This window comes from Oncorhynchus kisutch, linkage group LG5 (genome assembly GCF_002021735.2).
Source record: "Oncorhynchus kisutch isolate 150728-3 linkage group LG5, Okis_V2, whole genome shotgun sequence".
Classification (NCBI taxonomy): domain Eukaryota; kingdom Metazoa; phylum Chordata; class Actinopteri; order Salmoniformes; family Salmonidae; genus Oncorhynchus; species Oncorhynchus kisutch.
This window is the reverse complement of record NC_034178.2, coordinates 27,243,435-27,265,819: the sequence shown is the minus strand read 5'-3', so window position 1 is coordinate 27,265,819 and position 22,385 is coordinate 27,243,435. Positions and strand designations below refer to the sequence as shown.

The following is a 22,385-nucleotide window of genomic DNA, read 5'->3' as shown; positions in this document are numbered from 1 at the left end:
TATGCCACCAACAGGTTTCTGAGCAGCTTCCATCCCCAAGCCATGAAACTGCTAAATAGCTAACAAAATGGGACTATCTGAGTGGACCCTTGTATTTACACTGAACAAATATATAAATGAAACATATAAAGTGTTGGTCCCATGTTTCATGAGCTGAAAAAAAAGATCCCAGAAATGTTCCATATTCACAAAAAGCTTAGGTCTCTCAAATTTTGTTTGCATCCCTGTTAGTGAGCATTTATGTTTTGCCAAGATAATCCTTCCACCTGATAGGTGTTGTATATCAAGAAGCTGAATAACATCATGATTATTACACTGGCACAACTTGTGCTGGGGACAACTGTGGGTTTGCACAACGAAAGAATAGCTGAACAAACTGTCAAAAATCATCTCAGGGAAGCTCATCTGCGTGCTCATCTTCTTCACCAGGGTCTTGATCAGACTGTAGTTCGACGTCGTAACCAACTTCAGAGGGCAAATGCTTACCTTCGATAACCACTGGCATGATGGAGAAATGTGTTCTTCATGTAGGAATCTAGTTTCAACTGTATCGAGCAAATGGCAGACAGCTTTTAAGGCGTTGTGTGGGTGAGCTGTTTTCTCTGAACAGATTGCCCCATGGTGGCAGTGGGGTTATGGTATGGGCAGGTATAAGCTAAGGACAAGGAACACAATTGCCTTTTATAAATGGCAATTTGAATGCACAGAGATACCGTGACAACCTCCTGAGGCCCATCGTCGTGCCATTCAACACCATCACCTCATGTTTCAGCATGATAATGCATGGCCCCATGTTACAAGGATCTGCACACAATTCCTGGAAGCTGGAAATGGCCTAGTTTTTCCATGGCCTGCAAACTCACCAGACATGTCACCCAGTGAGCATGTTTGGGATACTCTATCCAGCAACATCACACAGCCATTGAAGAGGAGAGGGATAACATTATACAGGCCACAGTCAACAGCCTGATCAACTCTATGCGAAGGAGATGTGTTGCGCTGCATGAGGCAAATGGTAGTCACACAGATACTGACTGGTTTTCTTGTCCACGCCCACTTTGTATAGGTATTTGTGACCAACAGATGCATATCTGTATTCCAGTCATGTGAAATCCATAGATTATTGCCTAATTATTGTATTTCAATTATTGACTGATTACCTTATAGAGTATCAACCAATCAATCAAATGTTTTTAGAAAGCCCTTTTTACATCATCAGATGTCACAAAGTGCTATACAGAAACCCAGCCTAAAACCCCAAACAGCAAACAATGCAGATGTGGAAGCATGGTGGCTAGGCAAAAAAAACTCTCTAGAAAGTCAGGAACCTAAGAAGAAACCTAGAGAGGAACTAGGCTCTGAGGGGTGACCAGTCCTCTTCTGGCTGTGCCGGGTGGAGATTATAACAGTAAATGGCCAAGATGTTCAAACGTTCATAGATGACAAGCAGGATGAAATAATACTCACAGTGATTGTCGAGGGTGCAACAGGTCAGCACCTCAGGAATAAATATCAATTGGCTTTTCATAGCCGATCATTCAGAGTTAGAGACAGAAGGTGCGGTAGAGAGAGTTGAAAACAGCAGGTCCGGGACAAGGTAGCACATCCGGTGAACAGGTCAGGGTTCCATAGCTGCAGGCAGAACGGTTGAAACTGGAGCAGCAGCACGACTAGATTGACTGGGGACAGCAAGGAGTCATCAGGCCAGGTAGTCCTGAGGCATGGTCCCAGGGCTCAAGTCCTACGGGAGGGAAAGGGAGAGGGAAAAAGAGAGAATTAGAGGGAGCATAGTTAAATTCACACAGGCCACTGGATAAGACAGGAGAAATACTCCAGATATAACAGACTGACCCTAGCCCCCAAGACACATAAACCATTGCAGCATAAAAACTGGAGGCTGAGACAGGAGGCGGCGAACTGTACTGTCTCTATGCTTCTTACTTGCTTGTGTTATTCTTTTTTTTTTCTTGTGTGTTATTGTTCTACCGTATATAATTTTTTAGTACTACATTGATATTGATCACTGCATTGTTGGCTTTAGCGCTTGCAAGAAAGGCATTTCACTGTACTTTTGCACGTGACATTAAACATTTAAACTTGAAATCTACCTATTTCTCCAACATTATAAGGAATGAACAAGGAAACCCAAGAGTGCTCTTCTCAACCATCAACACATTTCTCCGCCCATTGGAAAATCCCTGTCTCACAATCTCCTCAAAGTGGAAGCTCTATACCAACAACTGCAACATTCCCAATCAAGCTCCACTGGCTCCCAATCCAATACAGGATCATCTTCCAATTACTCATCCTCACCTACAAAGCACTGGTGCCCACATACCTTACTGACACCTACACTCCCACCTTTTCACTGTGCTCCTCTGACACTGGCCTCCTCATCATCCCTACCACCAGGCTCTGCTACATGGGAGACCGGGCTTTTAGCAGTGCAGCTCATCAACTCTGGATCTCCCTCCCTCTCCATGTCAGAACCTCACAATCCTCACAACTGGGTGGCAGGTAGCCTAGTTGTTAGAGTGTTGGACCAGTAACCGAAAGGTTGCTAGATCAAATCCCCGAGTTGACAAGGTAAACATCTGTTGTTCTGCCCCTGAACAAGGTGGTTAACCCACTGTTCCTAGGCCATCAGTGTAAATAAGAAACTGACTTGCCTAGTTAAATAAAGGTTTTTAAAAATCCATACACATATTCAAGTCCACACTAAAGACACATCTCTTTACAAGGGCTTACCCAGATTTAAATAAAAAGTACCATAATATTTAACTAGGCAAGTCAGTTCTGAACAAATTCTTATTTACAGTGACGGCCTACCCCGGACAAAACTTAATGACATTGGGCCAATGGTGCGCCGCCCTATTGGACTCCCAATGAGGGCCGGTTGTGATACAGCCTGGAATCTAACCAGGGCCTGTAGTGACACCTCTAACACTGAGATGCAGTGCCTTAGACTGCTGCTCCACCTGGGAGCCCAAAGACATTGTTGTGTTAGCTTTTATCCTCTGTCTAGTTCACTTTCTTGGTTAGCCTGTCATTATGTTGTGTTCTCCATGGTTAGTCTGTCCTCATGTTTTGTGTACTTTTATGTCCATACATATTTTAATATGTGATTTTATTGCTTTTTATCGTGCTGATTTGTGTATGTAAAGTGACTTTGGGTGTCATGAAAAGCACTAAAAATAAAATTTACTATTTTATTATTATTATTATTACCGAGATGGAAGCGGTTGCGCGTGAAAGTGGTATTACTTTAGATCACTTCTGGCTAGGAAACATTATTTTGTATTTATCTATGCAACAACCTCTCTCACAAGTAATGACATGAATTTGAACAAACTAACTGGCAGGATTTGTTGTCCCTCTGTAACTAAACTTTATTGTTATATATAATATTGTCAACAGATCCTTTTTCGGTAACATGAAGGTAACATGGAGGCATATCTAAAATGACTTCTAAAGGAGTGTACAGGTTTATTAACTGTAGTTTAGTTTATAGATTCTTTATAAAAATTGTAATGAACTGTTATAATTTGTGAAAGCACTTCATAATAACTCCAAGTAATAAATCATTACTCTATTCCTAATATGTATAATATAGGTCCATTTTATACAATGGGTGGTTCTAATCTGAGTGCTGATTGATTAAAACCGCATTCCAGCCGATGTCCATTCAACAAGTTACTACCGGCTAAATCTATGACTTCAAAATGCCCATTTACTCTGTCCCATCTGACTGCGCAAACCACTGTCTTGTCAGCCAGCCAGGCAATTTTAAAACTTGATTTCCACTATAAAAATAAAGATGGCATCGAAGAACATGACTGACGTTTAACATTTTCCCAACCAATTTTGTGATTATTTTGTGTGTTTTGTGTAACTTATTTTTTTACTTATTGTGTACATAATATTGCTGCTTCTGTCTCTTATGACCGAAAATAACTTCTGGACATCAGAAAAGCGATTACTCACCGCAGACTGGAAGAAAGTTTATCCTTTAATGAGTCCGACGAGAAGGATATCCTGCTTTCATTGGAACAGGCCCAAATCCACGCCTTTTGCGTGAAGAAAAGACGCCAGAAATCTGGGATCCTTGCTAACGTGCAATCGTTAGAAAATAAAATTGATGACCTACTATTAAGATTATCCTACCAACGGGACATTACAACTGTTATATCTTATGTTTCACTGAGACGTGGCTGAACGAAGAAATGGACAATATAGAGCGGGCGGGATTTTCCATGCACCGGCAGAACAGAGACACTACCTCTGGTAAGACGAGGGGTGGGGGTGTGTGTCTTTTTGTCAATAACAGCTGGTGCGCGATGTCTAATATTAAAGAAGTCTGGAGGTATTGCTCGCCTGAGGTAGAGTACAGCTAGCACCGACTGGAATATGTTCCGGGATTCACACAATGGCATTGAGGAATCACCACCTCAGTCATCGGCTTCATCAATAAGTGCATCAATGAAGTCGTCACCACAGTGACTGTACGTACATATCCCAACCAGAAGCCATGAATTGCAGGCAACATCCGCATAGAGCTAAAGGATAAAGTTGCTGCTTTCAAGCAGTGGGAGACTAATCCGGACGATTATAAGAAATCTCGCTGTGCCCTCAGACGAACCATCAAACAAGCAAAGTGTCAATACGGGATTAAGATTGAATCCTACTACACCGGCACTGACGCTTGTCGGATGTGGCAGAGGGCTTGAAAACCATTACGGACTACAAAGGGAAACCCAGACGCGAGCTTCCCAGTGACGCGCGCCTACCAAAGGAGCTAAATGCCTTTCATGCTCGCTTCGAGGCAAGCAACACTGAAGCATGCACGAGAGCACCAGCTGTTCTGGATGCTCTCGGTAGCCGATGTGAACAAAACCTTTAAACAGGTCAACATTCACAAAGCAGCTGGGCCAGACGGATTACCAGGACGTGTACTCAAAACATGCGTGGACCAACTGTCAGGTGTCTTCACTGACATTTTCAACGTCTCACTGACTGTGTCTGTAATCCCCACATGTTTCAAGCAGACCACCATAGTGCTTGTGCCCAAAGAAGCAAATGTAACCTGCCCAAATGATTAGCGCCCCGTGGCGCTCACGGCGGTAGCCATGAAGTGCTTTGAAAGGCTGGTCTTGGCTCAGATCAACAGCATCCACAGATTATGCAATCTCAATCACACTCCACACTGCCCTTTCTCACCTGGACAAAAGAAACACCTATGTGAGAATGTTGTTAATCAACTATAGCTCAGCGTTCAACACCTTAGTTCACATGAAGCTCATCACTAAGCTAAGGACCCTGGGACTAAACACCTCCCTCTGCAACTGGATCCTGGACTTCCTGACGGGCCGCCCCCAGGTGGTAAGAGTAGACAACAACACGTCTGCCACGCTGATCCTTAAAACTGGGGCCCCTCAGCGGTGTGTACTTAGTCCCCTCCAGTATTCCCTGTTCACGCACGACTGCGTGGCGAACCACGACTCCAACACCATCATTAAGTTTGCTGATGACACAACAGGTAGGCCTGATCACTGACAACAATGAGTACCTCTGTGGAGATGGGAGAACCTTTCAGAAGGACAACCATCTCTGCAGCACTCCACCAATCAGGCTATGGTAGAGTAGCCAGACGGAAGACTCTCCTCAGTAAAAGGCACATGACAGCCCACTTGGAGTTTGCCAAAAGGACTCTGAGACCATGAGAAACAAGATTCTCTATTCTATTCTGAAGAAAAAAAGATTAAACTCTTTGGCCTGAATGACAAGCGTCACGTCTAGAGGAAACCTGGCACCATCCCTAAGGTGATGCATGGTGGTGGTAGCATCATGCTGTGGGGATGTTTTTCAGCGGCAGGGACTGGAACACCAGTCAGCATCGAGGGAAAGATGAATGGAGCTAAGCACAGATTGGTCCTTGATGAAAACCTGCTCCAGACCTCTGGCTGGGGTGAAAGTTCACCTTCCAACAGGACAACGACCCTAAGCACACAGCCAAGACAACAGGAGTCTCGGAATGTCCTTGAGTGGCACTGCCAGAGCCTGGACTTGATTTTGATCGAACATCTCTGGAGAGAACTGAAAATAGCTGTGCAGCGATGCTCCCCATCCAACGTGACAGAGCTTGAGAGGATCTTCAGAGAAGAATGGGAGAAATTCCCCAAATACAGGTGTGCCTAGCATGTGGTGCCATACCCAAGAAGACTCGAGGCTGTAATTGCTGCCAAAGGTGCTTAAACAAGGTACTGAGTAAATGGTCTGAATACTTGTGTAAATGTTTTTTAATTTTTAATACATTTTGTAAAAATGTCTAAAGAAACGGTTTTTGCTTTGTCATTATGGGTTATTGTGTGTAGATTAAAGAGGGGGGAAAACTATTGAATCAATTTTAGAATTAGGCTGTAACATAACAAAATGTGGGAAAAGTCAAAGGGTATGAATACTTTCCGAATGAGCTGTAGATATAGAACAAAAAGACTGGGACGTGCTTCTGGCAACCAAACTGATAGAATGAACGACCAGCTGGCTTGGCTAGCAACTCTAGATTTGTGTCAGGACTATACCTTCTGTAAGGATGAAATAGTATGAATAAATGTATTAAAAAAATGACAATATGTAAATCATTATTTGAATATGTTGGTGACCCATTGAATAAAAGTGACAATGCCTGAGAGGCCGGTGTTTGGAGGATATATTGGCAGGGTTCGCCGGCCCTCGACTTCATCTCGGTCATAACAACACCCTTGCCAATATATCCCCCAAACACCGGCTTCTCTGGCAATTATCACTTAAATAAACATTTTACCAAACATTTGTTAGGTCTTGTTGCATGGCATCATCTAAAGTGTGGGCTTTTATTTGAAAAAAGATGGACATTGGTAGTCATTCCAGTAACTACCTGATGCTCCTTAAGATCTCAAAATAGAACATATCAATGGTAAAGTAATAAGCATACAACACAGGATGTTAAAGGAAATATATTGAACATTGAACTTGAGGAAGAGTTGTAATGCGAAAGTTTTGCTAATGTTGTCAACCTCGCAAACGCGATCTAATCATAAAACAGGGAGATGTAGCCAACAGCTGGTTGGACTGGACCATTTTTCTCTCTAGATGTTTATTCCCTCATTAGTGCCGGTATATATTTTATTATTTAACCAGGTAAGTCAGTTAAGAACAATTTCTTATTTACAATGACAGCCTAGGAACAATTAACTGCCCTGTTCAGGGACAGAACAACATATTTTACCTTGTCAGCTCGGGGATTCAATCTCACAACGTTTCAGTTAGTGGCCCAACACTCTAACCACTAGGTTACCTGCCTGGGATTGAGGTAGAAATGTTACATGTATGATTTGCAGGTAGACATTTTACATGTATAACATTTAAACGCTTCCAGTGCTTCAGCCTTTTAACTGCAGACTATTTTCACACATGGCTTGGTTTGGCTGCACCTTTACTGGGCATTTAAAGGTAGTAACTCTTTAAATGTACTGGGATAGTTCAGCAAAATAATGTATTCAGATATTTGTTTCCTTAACTCATAAATATTTACTTCTTAGGGCTAGGGTCTAGTTTCCTGAATTTACACCTGTAAGACATGCCCAAAGTAAACTGCCTGATACTCAGGCCCAGTATCCAGGATATGCACATAATGGGTTGCAATTTGATAGAAATCACTTTGAAGTTTCGAAAACTGCTAAAATAATGTCTGAGACTATAACAGAAATCAGACCAGAGTTTTTTGTTGTTGAGCTCTCTGGCTCTTATTATCTAAACCTATTGTTTCTATGTAACTCAGTCACCCAGATTGCAATTCCTATGGCTTCCACTAGATGTCAACAGTCTTTATTTAAGGTTTCAGGCTTGTTTTTTGAAAAACGAACAAGTATTTGGAGTTTTTGTTAGTGGACCACCTGAAGCAAATCGGTCTTTCGGCGCGCGAGGGAGAGGGTGCGCACAATTTTCATTTCCTATTGAACATACTACTTTTCGTGTGAAATACTATAGTTTATTTACATTCTAGAGTACCTGAGGATTAAATAGAAATGTTGTTTGACTTGTTTGGACGAAGTTTACTGGTAGTCTTTTGGACTCCTTTGTCAGCATGTTGAACGAGTGGATTACTGAAATCAATGGTGCCAACTAAACAGACTTCTTGGGATATAAAAAAGGATTTTATCGAACAAAATGACCAGTCATGTTGTAGCTGGGACCCTTGGAATTGCAAACAGAGGACGATCTTCAAAGGTAAGTGATTTATTTAATCGCTATTTGTAATTTTGTGAAGCCGGTGCTGGTTGAAAAATATGCTGATGTGGGGCACTGTCAACAGACAATTCCATGGTATGCTTTTGCCGTAAAGCCCTTTTGAAATCTGACAACGCAGTTAGATTAACAAGAAGTTAAGCTTTTAAATAATATAAGACACTTGTTTTGTCATGAATGTTTAGTTTTATGAATATTATTTAGAATTGCCGCCTTCTAATTTCACCGGATGTTGTCGGCAGGTGTCCCGCTGACGGAACACCTAGCCCTAAGATAAAATATTTATTAACCATTGATATGTTCTAGGGGCCACTTTGAGACTATAAGGAGAATCATGCACTGCTGATAGAAATTACATTGGTCACTCAAAGGATTAATATAATTTAGTAGCCCACACCACACAAAAATACTTCATTAATGATCTCATGAATATTTATTAAATACTTTAAAAGTTGCTTATAAATGCGTGAACAACTAGGTTACTAACATTTGCAAATGTGGGAGTGATGATTAAGAAATTATGAATAAACTATTTACTAATCCATTATAAATGCTTTATTACGTGGAGTAATTATATAGTGTTACCAAGTTTGTGTGATTGTTGGTTTGGTTTTTAGCCAAATAGTGATATTATTTCATCAGTTAAGTTAATGTAATAGCACAGACTTTCTAAACCCAGAGGTGCAACATCGTGAGACTTCCAGGAACGCTTGCGAAGCAGACCAACCCGGGGTTTGTTTCACTTCTTTCATTGACTTCCCATTCTTCCTTACTTGTTTCTCAAAATCTAAAGGCACAACCTAGATTTGAGTCTTAAGTAGTTGAACATCTTATTACTCCAACCTTGTGAAATTGTCAAGGGTGTGTACAGGAGGCGAAGTCAGGTGCAGGAGAGCAGAGTGTCGTGAACAGGCGCACTTGAATTCCGTTCCACAAAATACAGCACATAAAAACAATCATCAAATCAAATCAAATTTATTTATATAGCCCTTCGTACATCAGCTGATATCTCAAAGTGCTGTACAGAAACCCAGCCTAAAACCCCAAACAGCAAGCAATGCAGGTGTAGAAGCACGGTGGCTAGGAAAAACTCCCTAGAAAGGCCAATACCTAGGAAGAAACCTAGAGAGGAACCAGGCTATGTGGGGTGGCCAGTCCTCTTCTGGCTGTGCCGGGTGGAGATTATAACAGAACATGGTCAAGATGTTCAATGTTCATAAATGACCAGCATGGTCGAATAATAATAAGGCAGAACAGTTGAAACTAGAGCAGCAGCACAGTCAGGTGGAAGTTGAAACTGGAGCAGCAGCATGGCCAGGTAGACTGGGGACAGCAAGGAGTCATCATGTCAGGTAGTCCTGGGGCATGGTCCTAGGGCTCAGGTCAGTTGAAACTGGAACAGCAGCATGGCCAGGTGGACTGGGGACAGCAAGGAGTCATCATGTCAGGTAGTCCTGGGGCATGGTCCTAGGGCTCAGGTCCTCCGAGAGAGAGAAAGAAAGAGAGAAGGAGAGAATTAGAGAACGCACACTTAGATTCACACAGGACACCGAATAGGACAGGAGAAGTACTCCAGATATAACAAACTGACCCCAGCCCCCCGACACATAAACTACTGCAGCATAAATACTGGAGGCTGAGACAGGAGGGGTCAGGAGACACTGTGGCCCCATCCGAGGACACCCCCGGACAGGGCCAAACAGGAAGGATATAACCCCACCCACTTTGCCAAAGCACAGCCCCCACACCACTAGAGGGATATCTTCAACCACCAACTTACCATCCTGAGACAAGGCTGGGAACAAGGGAACAAGGGAACCGGCCAGGCAGAGACAGCAAGGGCGGTTCGTTGCTCCAGAGACTTTCCGTTCACCTTCCCACTCCTGGGCCAGACTACACTCAATCATATGACCCACTGAAGAGATGAGTCTTCAGTAAAGACTTAAAGGTTGAGACCGAGTTTGTGTCTCTGACATGGGTAGGCAGACCGTTCCATAAAAATGGAGCTCTATAGGAGAAATCCCTGCCTCCAGCTGTTTGCTTAGAAATTCTAGGGACAATTAGGAGGCCTGCGTCTTGTGACCGTAGCGTACGTGTAGGTATGTACGGCAGGACCAAATCAGAGAGATAGGTAGGAGCAAGCCCATGTAATGCTTTGTAGGTTAGCAGTAAAACCTTGAAATCAGCCCTTGCTTTGACAGGAAGCCAGTGTAGAGAGGCTAGCACTGGAGTAATATGATCAAATTTTTTGGTTCTAGTCAGGATTCTAGCAGCCGTATTTAGCACTAACTGAAGTTTATTTAGTGCTTTATCCGGGTAGCCGGAAAATAGAGCATTGCAGTAGTCTAACCTAGAAGTGACAAAAGCATGGATTAATTTTTCTGCATCATTTTTGGACAGAAAGTTTCTGATTTTTGCAATGTTACGTAGATGGAAAAAAGCTGTCCTCGAAATGGTCTTGATATGTTCTTCAAAAGAGAGATCAGGGTCCAGAGTAACGCCGAGGTCCTTCACAGTTTTATTTGAGACGACTGTACAACCATTAAGATTAATTGTCAGATTCAACAGAAGATCTCTTTGTTTCTTGGGACCTAGAACAAGCATCTCTGTTTTGTCCGAGTTTAATAGTAGAAAGTTTGCAGCCATCCACTTCCTTATGTCTGAAACACATGCTTCTAGCGAGGGCAATTTTGGGGCTTCACCATGTTTCAATAACGTGCCAAAAACAAGGAACATGGCAAAAGTAAAGCGCCCGACAATAATCCACATCACAAACAAACAATTACACACAAAGACATGGAGGGGAAACATAGGACTAAATACATGCAGTAATTATGGAATGAAAACCAGGTGTGTAATGGGACGAGACAAAACCCATGGAAAATGAGAAATGGAGCGGCGATTGCTAGAAAGCCGGTGACGTCGATCGCTCAACACCGGCCGAACACGGAGAGGAGCCGACTTCGGTGGAAGTCGTGACAGAAAGTGACAAACTGACACATTTTCAAATGTCCGTTTTTCTCAAAAACAACTTTATATCAAAGGAGTGCCTTTGATTTGATGGCCTGCACATTCATAGTTTGACGTGAGAAGACGGTTAGACCTGATGACATGTTTCTGCCCATGACATTGCCTAGAAGCGTGATCGGGGATTTCTATTGGAGAAGCAGTTTCTACGTATCTTCATACTGTACTGTCTTTACTTTGCCTTGTCAATGGAAAAGACAGAACATTCTGCAGTTGTACCCTGCATTTATTTATTTAAATAATTTTTTACTTCTTTTTAAAAATACATCTTTCCTTGGCTTATCTATATAACATGATTGGGTCATAGCCTGAATCTTCCCGGACTTCCTGCATCTAAATGAATAACATCACTTTATCCCTCTCTATCTGATATGTCTGACTACCTCTCCAGACCAGGGGAGCGAGGCCTCCTCTCATACGTCAATTATTACTTTACTGTTTCCCATTCTGAACAACAGACTCTTTCGGTCATAAAAATGCAATAAAAATGCAATACTGAGAGAAAACGAAGAGAGGCTTGGAATTTTAAAAACATTTTAATTAGAAATGTGATTTTGTATAAAAATAACTGGACATGCTCCACACACTTCATTAGTTTTCAATAGGTTTTACAAATACATAGTCAGATAGTCAGGCACTGTTTATTTTTTGTTCACATTTTTCCCTTTTCAGTTTTGTCGGGACATAAAAGCAGACATCATCAATCTATTTAATAACATACATTAACTAATTTCGTCAGCACTCAAATTCTTTTATTTCTGCAACACAACTGGTGTTCAAAGTAATACAGAGGGATAGATGGAAAAGAAGCATTGGATTCACATCACAAGTGACCTCACAATTTTTCCCTAGAAAAACTAAAGGGCTGCTCAGATTTACAGAACCCACCTCTGATATAAACTACATATACAAAAGAATGTGGACAACCCTTGAAATGAGTAGATTTGGCTATTTCAGCCCCACCCGTTGCTGACAGGTGTATACAATTGCGCGCACAGCCATGCAATCACCATAGACAAACATTAGCAGTAGAATGAACATACTGAAGAGCCCAGTGACTTTCAATGTGGCACCGTCATAGGATGCCACCTTTCCAAAAAGGCATTTGTAAAATTTCTGCCCTGCTAGAGCGGCCCCAGTCAACTGTAAGTGCTGTTATTGTGAAGTGGAAACGTCTAGGAGTAACAACGGCTCAGCCTCGAAGTGGTAGGCCACACAAGCTCACAGAACGTGACCGCTGAGTGCTGAAGCACTACCAAGTTCCAAACTGCCTCTGGAAGCAACGTCAGCACAAGTACTGTTCATGAAATGGGTTTCCATGGCCAAGCAGTGACACACAAGCCTAAGATCACCATGCGCAATGCCAAGTGTCGGCTGGAGTGGTATAAAGCTTGCTGCCATAGGACTGGAGCAGTGGAAAAGAGTTCTCTGGAGTGATGAATCTTGCTTCACCATCTGGCAGTCCAACGGACAAATCTGGGTTTGGCGGTTGCCAGGAGAACGCTACCTGCCTGGATGCATAGTGCCAAATTCAAAGATTGGTGGAGGAGGAAAAACGGTCTGGGGCTATTTTTCATGGTTCGGGCTAGGCCCCTTAGTTCCAGTGATGGGAAATCTTAACGCTACAGCACACAATGACTTACTAGATTATTCTGTGCTTCCAATTTTGTGGCAACAGTTTGGGGAAGGCCCTTTCCTGTTTCAGCCTGACAAATGGTTTGTTGAAACCAGTATGGAAGACCTTGACTAGCCTGCACAGAGCCCTGAACTCAACCCGCCAGGCCTAATCGCCCAACATCAGTGCCCTACCTCACTCATGCTCTAGTGGCTGAATTGAAGCAAGTCCTCGAAGCAATGTTCCAACATCTAGTGGAAAGCCGTCCCAGAAGAGCATAGGCTGTTACAGGAGCAAAGGGGCGACCAACCCCATATTAATGACCATGATTTTGGAACAAGATGTTCGACGATCAGGTGTCTATATACTTTTGGTCATATATTGTATTTATTCAGAGAGCTGTAGGCGACTGAAATTAGTACTGGATCCTTTTGCATTTTGTCTTGAGTAGGTTCTTTTCTGCAGCTTGAGGCATCAGTCATAAAGTATACGAACATATCCCTGAAGCATTTTACAGAACATGACAGTCCTCAGAGATGACATTTTTTTGGTGTGATGAATTAGTCTCTTGATGGATATCATCTTGGGTGAATGAATACTGTGTGGCAACTCGCCAGTGCATACTTTATCTCCATTTTAATGGATTTAGATCTGTACAACTTAGCTGTACCTTGAGTAAAAGGACAATTGTATTTAGTAGTGTTGTGTTATCCCATGTGGACTGGGCACTGGTAGGTGTATGGTGCTTAAATAAATCATATCAATCAATGAAAACCTCTATGTGTGACCAGGAGTATAGCTGGTGGAAATGGATTGGGGTCAGCTATGGTATTTCACTGTAGGGCCTCACTTTAGGGGCCTCACTTTAGCACAAATAAACAAAGATCAATCACTAGACCAGTTTGGAGAATACGTACAATAGGCTCAGGCCCAAACAATGGGAACGACACTGCAACATAGTTTGAACGCATTCTAAATATTATTTTTTTAACAACACAACACAGGATGTTCAAACTGGCATGCTTAAAATCAATAATGACCATATTCTTTGTTGTCAACATCATTATATTTTTTTTATGATGGAGTACAAGTATCCTGCATTGTTGGAATAATTTTTTCCATCCAGTATTTATAAAAAAAAAAATGGAATACTTTTAGAAGTATATCTTTTAACAATTACATGATTTAAAGTCTTCCTAGACATTTAAGGACGGACCACTCTTAAACTGGTGTTTCTGCAACTTCCCGAAGCACTGAGAGCAATGTCACTTACTGATGACAACACTGGCAGACTACAACATTGCGAATTGCACACACCTAAACAGATTCTTTCAATTTTCAGCTTGAGATGGGAAGTCATAGTGAAAGAGAAGGTAACGCAGAAATGTAAACAACAAGAAGGGATTAGAAGCCCCATCCTGCATGAATCCTCTCTGTACTCTGGACTCTGGCCAGGAGGGAAGTGTTTGTCTTGTCTGCCATGGCCAACACAAGATGGAACATCACAATTATACTGTATTTGTTCTGTTGGGGTCCCCTGAGGGTCCCTTCCTGCATCTCTGTTTGTCTTTTCTCCGTCCTTAACAATGGCTACTCCCTATGAAATTCTTTAGTGATCCTCACATGTCCCATGTCCATTTTCTTGCTCTATTTCTCCCCCCCATTTCCACTGCATAAGAAAATGTTCCACGAGGTGACCATCCTGAGCAATGACGATGGCCTTCCTCTCCTAGATTGCATGGTTGCTGTAGCTGATGTATGTTTGTTTTGTGGTGAAAGCTGAAAGAGAAGAGAAAGAAGGAGATGAGATCAACGCAGAGACAAGGTCAGCGCGACATCAAAGTTATTGCTGTTACTGTATACACTGTGGTTTGTAAGTAGTGGTGCAGAATTTCTACTCTGTGCTTAGTACATTGACAGGTGAATATCAATGATGACATATCCAGAAACATAAATTATGTTATATCCACCTAAGAGTCAATACCATGTCGTTTCAGCTACAGGTTGGACCAAGTTTCATATATAGATGTATCTGTAGGTACACTGCGTATACAAAACATTATGAACACCTGCTCTTTCCATGACATAGACTGACCAGGTGAATCCAGGTGAAAGCAATGATCCCTTACTGATGTCACTTGTTAAATCCACTTCTATCAGTGTAGATGAAGGGGAGGAGACGGGTTAAAGAAGGATTTTTAAGCCTTGAGACAATTGAGACATGGATTATGTACTTATGTGTGCAATTCAGAGGGTGAATGAGCAAGACAAAAAATGGAAGTGCCTTTGAACGGGGTATGGCAGTTGCACGTGCCTGGTGCACGAGTTTGTGTCAAGAACTGAAACGCTGCTGGGTTCTTCACAATCAACAGTTTCCCGTTGGTATCAATAAATATCCACCACCCAAAGGATACCCAGCCAACTTGACACAACTGTGGGAAGCATTTGAGTCAACATGAGCCAGCATCACCTTGGAACGCTTTTGACAGCTTGTAGAGTCCATGCAAAATTGAGGATGTTCTGAAGGAGGGAGGAATCAATATTAGGAAGGTGTTCTTAATGTATGGAATACTCAGTGTATGTGTTTGAACAGTAGTGTGTGTGTACATTCAAATAACATCAAATTGGTCAAAAATACAGTGTAAACATTGTTCATATTGTAAATTACTTTTGTAGCTGGAAATGGCAGATTTTTTAATGGAATATCTACATAGGTGGACAGAGGCCCATTATCAGCAACCACCAGTCCTGTGTTCCAATTGGCAAGTTGTGTTGGCTAATCCAAGTTTATCATTTTAAAAGGCTGATTGATGATTAGAAAACCCTTTAGCAATTATGTTAGCACAGCTCAAAACTGTTGTCTTGATTAAAGAAGCGATAAAACCGGCCTTTAGACTAAAAAATAAAGGAGGACCAAGGCACTTTCCATATAATTAATTAAAATGCCTTTAATTGTATGGCATGTTCAATAGAAACAAAGTTTTAAAAAATCCGACGCGTTTCAGCTACATGGCTTTCATCAGGGAGTACAAAGAAATAATACAATGTCCTCTTTTGAACAGCTTTTCCAATTAGCCCTAATTGGAAGAGGGAGTGGTTACAAAATTGATTGGACAACACCTAGTAAGCAATACTATACATTAAAAAGTGAAATACTATGTTGTCAAAAAATTAAACTCCAAGCTAGAAGTATCAGAACGCCTAGAAAGGTAGTTTGAACCTTAAATATGACTGAGAGAAGTGTCAAGAATAAGAAAGCAATATATTACATAGTACACTAGAACACAGCAAACATGAACAACAACAGTCTAAACATAGCTGAGGGCAATAGAGCAAAATGTCCACTAGATGACAGCAAATGGACCAATCACGACCCTACAGAAAAGGTGAGAAATCCATATCTTCATTTAAACCAGGGTACTTAGTGGCCTGTAGTTTGTAAATCCGTATCTTCATTTAAACCAGGGTACTTAGTGGCCTGTAGTTTGTAAATCCGTATATCTTCATTTAAACCAGGGTACTTAGTGGCCTGTCGTTTGTAAATCCCAAAACTTTCCCTTTGGTTTAACTGTTTCTCTTTGCCTGGAGAAAACCAACGCGCAATAATTCAGAATCACATCCGCAGAGGAGGAAGCTGTTTCTTTCAACTTAACGAGCAGTGACGATGAGGATCACCCCAGACACTCCGAGGCCAGCTCCTTCCAAGATTTTTTAGATCAGGAAGAGGGGTCACGCAGGTTCCTCAACAAGAGAGGGAGAGGATGTGGAAGAGGCCAACACGGAGGGGGAGGAAGAAATCAAGACTATCCAACCACACGGAGCAGGACCAGAACAAGGCTGTGATCAACTTTTGTGATCACAGCCTTGTGTAAGGTTTTGTCTAAAGGACTGTCCTTTGCCCCCACATACTCAACAAATTAATTCAATACAAAGATTGACCTATTTTGTTTATACAGGAATCTACATCGGAAGGCTTGGTACAGGCAAAACATCTCTCCAACTACAGACAGGTCAGGCAGTTTCTGTGCCCTCAAACACCTTTTAAGCCCAAGTCCACCTTTTGTCCCATCGTCCAGAATGCCACACTAAATACATTTGACACGAAGGTGAATTTTGATGTGGAGAATCTGTTTAAGGGTAAAATTGACTCCAACCAAACACGACGTAATCTTTCTAAGACAGAGAGGGATGCAGTTCAATCATTGTCCAAAAATGAATGGATTGTGGTTAAAAAAGACATTTGTGCACCAGGGCCTCCCACTCTTTTTTTCTATTCTGGTTAGAGACAGTTTGCGCTGTTCTGTGAAGGGAGTAGTACCCAACGTTGTATGAGATCTTCAGTTTATTGGCAATTTCTCGCATGGAATAGCCTTCATTTCTCAGAACAAGAATAGACTGACAAGTTTCAGAAGAACGTCTTTGTTTCTGGCCATTTTGAACCTGTAATTGAACTCATAAATGCTGATACTCCAGATACTCAACTAGTCTAAAGAAGGCCAGTTTAATTGCTTCTTTAATCAGAACAACAGTTTTCAGCTGTGCTAACATAATTGCAAAAGGGTTTTCTAATGATCATTTAGCCTTTTAAAATGATAAACTTGGATTAGCTAACACAACGTTCCATTGGAACACAGGAGTGAGGGTTGCTACGTAGATATTCCATTAACAAATCTGCCATTTCCAGCTACAATAGTCATTTACAACATCAACAATGTCTACACTGTATATATGATCAGTTTGATGTTATTTTAATGGACAAAATATGAGTTTTTCTTTCAAAAACAAGGACATTTCTGACTGACCCCAACATTTTTAACAGTAGTGTGTACATATACATATATATATATATATACACACACACACACAGTATATTGTCCCTGTCGTATTTGTACAGTGGGGGGGGGGGGGCTCTCAATCCCCTCCCAGACCTCCACCTCTTCCTACCCTGTCTACTGGGTAATCAAGCCTCAACTCTCCAGTTCTCTCCTGACCATCTTATCTGATCTGCTGAGCCGGAGCGGATACATTTTACCATCCCTGCTACCAATGTCAGCCAGTCAGAGAGACAGGTCTTTTTCAAAAAATAATTTTAACATTTAACTAGGCAAGTCAGTTAAGAACAAATTCTTATTTACAATGACAGCCTACCAGGAAACAGTGAGTTTATTGCCTTGTTCAGGGGCAGAATAACAGACTTTTACCTTGTCAGCTCAGGGATTTGATCATGCAACCTTTTGGTTACTGGCCCAATGCACTAACCACTAGGCTACTTGCCGCATCATGCAATGTGTCCGTAATGGCAATGACAAATGGTGCTTATTCAAATACCTTGCCATCAAATATTTGCAATGTTACATTCAATATAAACAACTACAGTAAATTGCCTACAATGTATTTTTGGGGAACATCTCTGTACTTTGGTTATCAGTGGAATAAAAATTGCAGGGGCTAAATAATCCCCCAAATACTGTAGGCTAGCTCTCGGGGAACCGTGAATCATCACGATGTGCATCCGTCATTAAGATTTACCTACAAACAGGGAGTCTATCTCTATTGACAGACATTACCGACTTAGACCCCTCTTTTCTTTTCTGAGGGAAGCGAGCCAGCCGTGTGGGTGAGTGTTTTGGCCATCACCTGAGACATTTTCTGCTGAGTCAATGGTTGAAATCATTATTTACCACAGTTGTATAAAGCCAGAGTCTGTCCCAGAAACCACCAAGCATTTTTATTGCTATTGAAATTAGAGGGAGATGGACTCAAGCAGAGAGAGGTTCAGCTGGTTCAGAAAGGAAACTCATTTACCTCTCAATTAATTACACTGGGCTTTGAACACAAAGCCACAAATCTGAGCCAAACTGCTGAAAATATACCTGTTCAGCATATTGAACAGTGTCTTTCTGTGATAGTCAACCGAATGCGTTGAAATTCTAAAATAAAACATGGTTGTTATTATATATGGTGTATAACAAGCATTGAAATGGATCTCATACATTCAATACAATACAATAGGTTAATTGTGTATGGCGTTGAGGTATCTGGTGAAGTAGGACTATACAGTATACCACTCCTGGTATTAAAGCCCTCCTTAGTGATATCCACACACAGTGGAGATTTTGAGCCTATCATGGAATGTTTTAATGCCTCCCTCAACTCACAAACTGACTCAAAATTAAAAATGGCAGCTCATTTCCTACATCAAATGAAGTGTAAAATAACAACGACGCAAGGTGGCCAGTAAATAATGATTTGGAGACTTTGCTTTCCACCTCTTAAACCAATTTATTCACGTCATTTACAGTGCCTGAAGGGTAAAATACATTTAACATTTAAAGACACACAAGGGTGCTCTCAGCCAAGGCTGACATGTACACTGAACAACAATAGAAACACAACATGTAAAGTGTTGGTCCCATATTTCATAACCTGAAATAAGGTGAAGCATATCAAGAAGCTGATTAAACAGCATGCTCATTACACAACTGCACCTCATGCTGGGGACAATAAAAGGCCACTCTAAAATGTGTAGTTTTGTCACACAACAATGCCACAGATGTCTCAAGTTTTGAGGGGTTGTGCAAGTGGCATGCTGACTGCAGGAATGTTGCCAGAGAATAAGAAATTCATTTCTCTACCATAAGCCGCCTCCAGCGTTGTTTTAGAGAATTGTGGGTGAGCAGTGTGCTGATGTCAACGTTGTGAAAAGAGTGCCCAATGGTGGCATTGGGGTTATGGTATGGGCAGGCACAAGCTACGGACAACGAACACAATTCCATTTTATCTATGGCAATTTGAATGTACAGAAATATCGTGACGAGATCCTGAGGCCCATTGAGAGGCCCATTTCTTTTAATAAGGTATCTGTGACCAACAGAGGCATATCTGTATTTCCAGTCATGTGAAATCCATAGAATAGTGCCGAATGAATTTATTTAAATTGACTGATTTCCTCATATGAACTGTAACTCAGTAAAATCTTTGAAATTATTGCAAGTTGCATTTATATTTTTGTTCAGTATATATAGCATATATTAGTCTTCACCTTATAACTCACCTTGTGTTTCCAGGCTCTCACACAACTCGGACTTGGCTTCTCCGTTGGGACGTAGGCTCGCCTTGGGGTTGAACTTGTTGGACATGGTGGCAGCTGTGACCACAGCCTTGAGGCTGCGTGTGCGTTTGGGAACGTTCTGCTCCGGGTGCCTGAGGATCACGTAGACCTTGGGCATGTACAGCATCCCCAGAGAGACAGATGCACTCAGGCTCACAGAGATGGTCAGCGTGGTTGTCTGGATGTACATCTGTAAAGTAATGTCATGGAGACTCTGTTAGACCTACGGATCGAAATTGGTTAAGTGTAGGGTTAAGATCAGGGTTAATGTAACCGGTGTCGGGAACCATACACAATCTGCCGGGCTATATTCCCTGCCTAAAGTTAATAAAGAGCACTAAGAATCGACAGTTACTGCTCCACCACATCCCTGGTGGTTTACTCTAGATGTTAATGCTCATGTCAAACCCTCTTTCCTTATCTGCGGTTAAACACTTCTGTCCATTTGTCCTTGTTGTTTGTCCTTCATGAAGAGACGGAAATGATTTGTGAAGGACACAACATACACAACATACACCGTACAATCCATGACAAAGCTTTACTCTTCACCAAAGTTCTTGTGCCACCACCACCACCACCGCGGTGCACGCAACCAAGACTCTCTTGTTTGTTGATTTTCGGCAGTGCTTGTTTTAACATGGCCATCACGTCAACCTTTAAAATGGAATGTCATAACACCAGCCTATCTGCCCTATTCTGATTCACTACAAGCTGCCCCATAAAAAATGAAATAACCTCATGAATTTTTGATCCATGGCTGAACATTGTGAATCACAGGGGGAGGGCCTTGCTGATCAGCAGTCTCCCTCACTACATTTTAAGTGTTTGCAAAGCAGAACAGTGTTAATTAGGCCATCTTATTGAGAACGGGATGGGAGGGACAGGCTCGTATGAATTGTAATGTATACAGTACATTGTTACAAATACTGATCACCTAACTTGATGAGGGAAAAGCAATTAAAAGGTTGGGCTAATATAAGATGGTATAGACCCAAATTATTTTATACCATGACACTGTATGACCCAACCTAAAACAAACATAATCCACACTGACACATCTCGTTTAACATGTAATGAAATCAATAAATACCAATAATGTGTTAACCTGTAAGGTATTTGACTGAGAGACCATTATAATTCTAATCTGTTCGGTTTGACTAGACCTTCGTAGCTAGCTATCTTAATGCAGCAAGAGATTCCCTCCTGCTGTTTCATCAACATAGTGTAGCATCCCCAGACTTTACTTCTGCTAGTGTGTCTTTGTTTGTTTTTGTTACGTCTATCCCTCTAAGACGCTCCGCTTTCTCTCCAGATTGCTTTGCTTACCACCTAAGTGAAGCGCAGCACCATCGAGAATAGTGGATGGGACGTTAGAGGAGCAGATGCCAGCGGTGGTAGAGCCTCTCACAGCTGTGGAGACACAGTCCACTAGTGCTCTGCTCTGGGCTGTGTTTGGCTCTGCAGTCTTATGGGGGGATTCAGGACCCAAGATGTTATCCATGGATTCATTTAAGAACAAATAAATAAACGGGGACAATCAGGACAAGTTGTAGTGGGAAATTATTTGATCGATTATTTGGTTTATGTTATCTGCTGCTGTATTGTACTAATGGTTCAACTTTACTTGACACCCACCGCCATATTACGTTATGACACGGTCATAACCATGTCATAACAGCTGACATGACATGTCATAACCTGTCATAATGTGGTCATAACACTGCCACGACCCATATATTTCCACTTGTTGTGGCATATATTGCGTTATATTATGGCAGAGAATCAAAACGTTTCCCTGCCAAGAAGTTTCCTTTAGTTTGAAAGTTTGTTTCATAAGTCCTTTGTTGTTGTAATGAATTTTTTTCATCATATTTTAAATAACTTAAAAATACACTTCATGACCCTGTCAAAAAGCATTATGACCATCCTGTGTCACAGGTAACCACATTAAGTGTTTTAATAGGGCTTGGGGCCACCACAAGCTGCCAAAACAGCTTCAATGCGCCTTGGCATATTTTCTACAAGTGTCTGGATGGATGTGACACCATTCTTTCACGAGAAATTCCATAATTTGGTGTTTTGTTAATGCTGGTGGAAAACGCTGTCTCGGGCGCCACTCCAGAATCTCCTGTAAGTGTTCAATTGGATGGGATCTGGTGAAACACACACACACACACACACACACACACACACACACACACACACACACACACACACACACACACACACACACACACACACACACACACACTTTAAACCCCCTATGCTACTTTGAGACCCGTCTTTCAAAGTCACTTTTCTTCTAGCCAAAATAATGGACAACTGGGCAATTAATCATGATGGGATGTT

At 41.7% G+C, this 22,385-nt stretch overlaps 1 protein-coding gene across 4 annotated transcripts in view; it reads right to left on the bottom strand.

Moving 5' to 3' along the window:
* Nucleotides 1–11,827: 11,827 nt before the first annotated feature.
* LOC109890826 (metabotropic glutamate receptor 4) overlaps nucleotides 11,828–22,385 on the bottom strand; it is a 373,677-nt gene continuing 363,119 nt past the window's right edge. For 3 of the 4 annotated variants that reach the window (XM_031824745.1, XM_031824746.1, XM_020482876.2), the window contains 2 exons: nucleotides 19,980–20,226; nucleotides 11,828–14,704 (listed from right to left, as the gene is read on the bottom strand). In XM_031824745.1, coding sequence (XP_031680605.1) covers nucleotides 14,655–14,704; nucleotides 19,980–20,226 — 297 coding nt within the window. In that variant the 3' untranslated portion in view covers nucleotides 11,828–14,654. Of the gene's footprint in view, nucleotides 14,705–19,967; nucleotides 20,227–22,385 lie in introns of all 4 variants that reach the window. The other variant, XM_031824748.1, reaches the window with a different exon arrangement.